The sequence below is a fragment of the Pinus tabuliformis genome, chromosome 7 (assembly GCF_031772625.1).
Source record: "Pinus tabuliformis cultivar Carrire ecotype Pingquan chromosome 7, CPIR1, whole genome shotgun sequence".
In the NCBI taxonomy this organism is placed as follows: Eukaryota; Viridiplantae; Streptophyta; class Pinopsida; order Pinales; family Pinaceae; genus Pinus; species Pinus tabuliformis.
This window is the reverse complement of record NC_142293.1, coordinates 734,519,507-734,525,764: the sequence shown is the minus strand read 5'-3', so window position 1 is coordinate 734,525,764 and position 6,258 is coordinate 734,519,507. Positions and strand designations below refer to the sequence as shown.

The following is a 6,258-nucleotide window of genomic DNA, read 5'->3' as shown; positions in this document are numbered from 1 at the left end:
TATATAATATTTACCTTTATTAACTATATGAAGAGGAATTAAATCTTTTGCGATATGTACAAGAAGTTAGATTTAGAAATCCATGAATATTTTAGTTTTTTAGTAAAATAAATGTCTTAATTTAAGTGTATATGTTGATTTATAATATTATCTATTTGATTGCAATCAATGCATTGATTTCAATGTAGTTTTTGATTTCTAATCCTGTTTGATTACTCACACTAGATGCATTAATTTGGTGTATATGCTAACTTCTAATCCAATTTTATTAGTTGCACTATATGCATTTATTTCAGTGTAGATTTTGATTTCTAATCCTATTTGACTTCCTGCACTAGACATGTTAATTTCAATCTAGGTGTTGATTTCTTATTTGATGTAACTAGATGTATGATGTATATTAATTTCAAAGTAATTAGATTAATAGTGATTGTTGATTTTAGTGCAAGAGCAAAAAAAATATTGGATACATGCAATGATTTATGTGTTACAGTAATTCAACAATAAATAAAATACTTGAATTTTCATCGTAAATAAAATGTTTGCTTACCTGAAATGTTTTCTTCTTGAGAATGTAAATGGTTTGTAATTGAATTTATTATTATTATTCCCATTTTCCATCATTCAACATTATTAGTCTCTTTTCATTTAGACAAGGTAATAGGAAAAAAATACTATTGACACTTGGGATTTAACTCTCCATAAGTCATAGAGATTGACATTGGAGCAAGAGAGACCAGTATGACATTTGATACAATAGATGGAGTTAAAGATTTGAAAGGCATACAATTTCAATTTCCTTTCTCATATGATCAATATGATGAGATGGAAAAACTAACAGATGTGACAATAAAAATAGTAGAAGAAAATAGTTTTAGAATGATCACAATGAAGATTATTTTTAATCGATTACATTCTTATTATTCACATTTTCTATCATTCGAGACTATTACATTTCCATTTTGCATCCAAATTTTTATTTCATCATTTTTCCCCATTCAAGTTATTAACAATGTTTTCCATCTCAACAAACCAAGGTAACCAAGTAAATTTAATTTTAAAATGACTAGATTAATCTTATGCACATTATCCAAATTTTTATTTCCTCATTTTTCCCCATTCAAGTTATTAACAATGTTTTCCATCTCAACAAACCAAGGTAACCAAGTAAATTTAATGTTAAAATGACTAGATTAATCTTATACACATTTAGCATATTTAAAAGGATTAGATTAATTAGATGTTCAACAAATTTTGTGTGATCACCTGTGATTGAAACCAACCTATATCCATCTTAACTTCAGATCTATCATGTGCCGAGAGGTAATCTCTCAAGGAGAAAATATTTCCGCATGTTTTACACTAAAAAAAGAGGTTTGAAACTCGAGAGATTTGATCCCTCTTGACACTTAGATTGTCACATCTCTAAGAATTTTTTTTTTTATACATGTATTTACCAATCATAACACCAGCAAGTACTTTAATATAAATATATCTACAATTGCAATTACTTTAATATACACCTTCATTTAACGTATAAACTGCAGGTACTTAAATTTATATATGTCTACGCTTAACATATAACCCGCAGGTACTTCAATATATATATATTTACCCTGACTTGTATCCAGTAGGTATCTTTATATATATATATATATATATACTTAATATACAAGCATCATGCTCATTTGATTTTCATGCGTTAATAGATATGCGGGTTATGAAAAGGGCATTCATAACCTATACCTTAACAACCTATATTTCAATCCACCTAACCTTGTCACGCTAAAGGAGAAGTATATGAGTTTATAAAGTCGCAATGCTTTTGGTTGTTAACGTTATGGAGTGTACACGGTTTACGGTGATGTGTTCCAACAGGATGTATGTACATACTACACCTAGCCACCATCTAACCACAACTCGGCACGGTCTTCATGGCCTGCCACAGTGTACCCAGGTGCCAGCTCGCTCCGTTCTTTACTACACTCGTACTTGCAAGGGGTATGTGGCTTGATCCGGCTCATGAGGCCATGTGATGCATCGGGGACGGGAATCTCGGTCCCAGTGCAATGGCTTCCCGCCTCTCTTCAACGGTGGAGATTTCATCTTACAATCCAACGGTGGAATGGTTTGACAGGGTTTACGAGGGTTTATAATTTCTTCCCTACAGAACCGGGGTTCATTTGCACCTTATTCTCTCGGCTCATCCAGCCCCTCTGCTATGGTAATTCCGGGTTCGATTTCGCCATCGTCTCGTTTGCGTTCTTCCTCCCTGAAGGTTACACAGTGCACCTCAACACTGCAACAGGTATTATCCCTTAACTCTATGGAGGCTCACGGCATTTTTAATACAGTTTTGTTTCGGTCGTTTGCTGTTCGAACTTATGATGAATTTTTTGGTGATCAGGGCATGCAGTCGGGGTTGTTCCACCTGCTTCTCAACCGTCCGTCAAGACTAAGCCTGAAGGCTTGAATCTTCCAGCGTACCAGGTGAGTCTTCCACACTTAACCTGCTACGCGTATCTTAAAAGGGTTCCATTTTCAGAGTTTTGAACGGGTTATATTACGTTTGAGTGCAGACCCATGATCGATGAGGTTTACTTACTTGGACGCCGGGGTATCTCTCCACTGAGAACCCTCCCAATGGCGTTCGGTACCTCTCGAGGTCTGGCTAATTTCTGTTTAAATGGAAGTGCTTCGGCACACGTTTATGCTCTGTTATTTGCTTAACATGCTGCCCCTGAGGCATGCATATCTTGGTCTTATTTTCCTGTTATACATTGTAATATTGGTCCGGCCGTGTCACAGACCTGGAATGACAGTTCAAGTAATTTATTGGGTTTCCTGTGTTAATAGTTGAACAGGGTTTCCTTATCCGTGATTCCATCACATGGATGTTGGGTTTTGTTATATAACTTATGAACTGTACAATATATGTATATCATTGACTGCGCATATCATGCATGTCTTCTGTGTTGCCGTTCTCTTACAGTGGTTATTAATAGTTGGACTAATACTATCACTCTGTCAGTTTAGTAGCAGCATGGTCAAGAACTATATATAGTTTTGTTTACTGTTTCCGGACGCGACTCTGATATTGTTTTGTCGGTCTCCGTCCGACTAGCTTCGGACCAGACGCCCTTGGTTAACAGAATATTATGCATATGTTTCTTTATATATTAACGGTGAATATATGCATTACAGGGTTGTATTTTCCCATGTAACATGTACAGTTCTTCCTTTAATGATTTCGATTCCGTTTCTTGCTTTATTTGCACATCAATAAGCTTCGGAGATTTAGAACTGAATGTATTGTCAGTTTCTTTTATGTTATACGTTTTCTATGATAAGTTCTGTACTGAATTAACTCATCAGTTTTCTCCTGTTCATAATAACATTTACTTCTAAACCGTTATATGATTATCCCCTGCCTCCTGAAGGGTTAGCCGACCACAGTCGGTGTTTACTTCTGTTATCATGATGTGTCTATCCGACCACAGTCGGTGTTTATTTCTTTTATCTTGATGTGTTTATCCGACCACAGTCGGTGCTCGATGCTTCGGCCGAGCGTTAACTTATTCCATTTCACTGTTTTGTATATGCTCGTTTGTTTAAGACTTCATCCTTATCTGTAGCGCCATGGCTATGCCAGCACGATACAGTGCCGCAGACACTCTAATGAGGCTGTGCTAAGGTGGTTATTACCCACTAACAGGTTACGCCTCTCGGCCTATAACTGCCTTTTCTGCTATAACTACACCCGTGTAGTCGAATAACATATGCAATGCTAGCTGGGATGATGAAACCCTACTGCAAGTTTACGATAATTAATAACAGAATCTAGAATCTAGGGTCCAGACTCCTTAACATCTACTTGTAATTTTACTGTGCATATTAACAGTATTTCAACAAGCTAGATAAAATCCAGGATCACCCATAGTAAGTTTCACAGTATATTCATTTTCAGTCAGTAACTTGTCAACCTGGAAGCATACCTGATTCACCCGAGTCAGAAGTAGTTTCACAAGCAAGTCACCTGTTTGTTTATTCAAGCTCTCCACCCAGCCATGAGATCCATCCTTCAGACGGAGTTCTCCCCCCGAGCCATCCTGCAGGCCTCCAGCCCTCAACAGGATTTGTGCACTCACGTGCCAGGTTATCTGGTCCTAACCAGACTTAACCCTCCTTTTCTTCTGCACTTTTTCTCTTCTTGGAAAAAGATTGTCTATCCTCTCTCTGTCTGTCCTCACAGCACAGAGTCTTTCCCCCCAGCCAGGACTTTTCCTCATTCCTGGGAGGTAGTTTCCTTCAGTTATTATAACTGAACACTTTTCTTTAAAATTCACCTCATAGAGGCTGCCAGCAATTCAAGAAAGTATTTAAATTACTTTAAATAAAATAGTTTATCCAGTCTTGTCCATAACACATAACAACAACTGTTTACTGACTTTTACCACAGTAGCTTTTCATTTTTTTACATAAATTGGGGTCATCACATCTCCCCCTCCTGAGATTGGACATCGTCCCGATGTCTGTTTCCCATAAACAAGTTTGGGTAAGCTTCTCTAAGGAGTTCCTCGTCCTCCCACGTGGCCTCTTCCGGCCCATAGTGCTGCCACTGCACTTTAGCTTGGAAAATAACCTGTTTCCGCAGCTGCACTTCTCTCCGGTCGAGAATGGTCAGTGGTTCGACCAGAACCTCCCCTTCCGGTTCGACCTGCAAGCAGCAACAACTTTAATTATTTTCCAGTTTTTAAAGAACGTTTATTTATAGTGACCAGATTACTTCTTACCCGAATATTCTGCCATTGAATCACATGTTTAGGATCGTATACGTATTGCTTTAATACGGATACATGAAACACATTGTGGATCCTAATATGGCTTGGTAAGGCAAGCTGATAAGCTACCGGCCCTACTCTTGCCAAGATCTGGAAGGGTCCGAAGTAGCGAGGTGCCAGTTTAGCACATCCACTCCACTGCAAGGTACTCCTTCTTGGTTGGATTCTTACAAATACATGATCCCCAACTTGAAATTCCTTGAATCTTCTCTTTCGATCAGCGAAACTTTTCTGCCTGTCCTGAGTGGCTTTTAAATTGGAACGCACCTTCTTTACCGTATTCTCCATTTCCTGAAGCATATCAGGGCCAATTCGCAATCTGTCCTCTGGTCCACCCCAGCTTGCGGGTGTGCGGCACTTCCGCCCATACATAACCTCAAAAGGACTCATCTGCGTTGAAGAATGATATCCATTATTATATGCGAATTCGACCAGGTGAAGGTAATCTTCCCATTGGGTTGGCTTCATCATAACGCAGGCTCTCAGCATGTCCTCCACAACTTGATTCACTCGCTCTGTTTGGCCATCTGTTTGGGGATGATAAGCTGTGCTAAAGTTCAGCTGTGTTCCCAGTTCAGCAAATAATGTCCTCCAAAAGGTTGATGTAAACTTGACATCCCGATCGGAGATAATCACCTTCGGGAGTCCATGCAATCTGAATACATTCTGCATGAAAATATGAGCAATTTGTACAGCTTTATATGTCGACTGCACAGGTATGAAGTGTGCTGCCTTACTCAGCTTATCCACTACCACCATAATGGAATCATTATTTTTCTTTGTTTTAGGCAGTCCAGTTATAAAATCCATGGAGATCGTCTCCCATTTCCATTCCGGAATGGGTAAGGGTTGTAACAGCCCTGCTGGATGTAAATGCTCCGCCTTAATCTGCTGACATTCTAGACAGCGTGCTAGATATTCGGCTATCTCTTTTTTCATTTTTGGCCAGTAGTACTCCTTTCTAAGGGCAGTAACCATTTTCTGGTAACCCGGATGCCCAGTGTAATGACTGGTATGGAATTCATCCAAAATCAGCTTTTTAATGCTGTTCTCGTTGGGTACATACAACTTTTTATTAAAGTGCAACAATTCAGCATCATCGAGTTCATACCCTTGTTGTATTTCCTTAACAGATTGTTTCTGTATTTGCTGTTTAATCTGCTGATAAACAGCATCTTGTTCAGCTGCTTTTTTTATCCCGTCCAATAAGGTACTCTGCCATTTACTAACTGAAATTTTGCACAAGCATTGTACTTTTCGACTTAATGCATCAGCCACTCGGTTCTCCTTCCCTTTTAGATGCTTGATTTCAAAGTCAAATCCGCTTAGGAAGTCAGCCCAACGAGCTTGCCTTGTGTTCAAAGTGGGTTGGCTGAAATAGTTTGTTAGGTTGTGGTGGTCTGTTAATAACAGAAAT

The 6,258-nt window shown here is 38.5% G+C and overlaps 1 protein-coding gene across 1 annotated transcript; it reads left to right on the top strand.

Moving 5' to 3' along the window:
• The first annotated feature begins 1,951 nt into the window (after positions 1–1,951).
• On the top strand, positions 1,952–2,955 carry LOC149249624 (uncharacterized). Its single transcript, XM_089456287.1, has 3 exons — positions 1,952–2,308; positions 2,408–2,490; positions 2,580–2,955. The coding sequence occupies exons 1-3, from the start codon at positions 2,023–2,025 to the stop codon at positions 2,592–2,594; spliced, it is 384 nt and encodes a 127-aa protein (XP_089312413.1). The 5' UTR covers positions 1,952–2,022; the 3' UTR covers positions 2,595–2,955.
• The last annotated feature ends 3,303 nt before the right edge of the window (positions 2,956–6,258 follow it).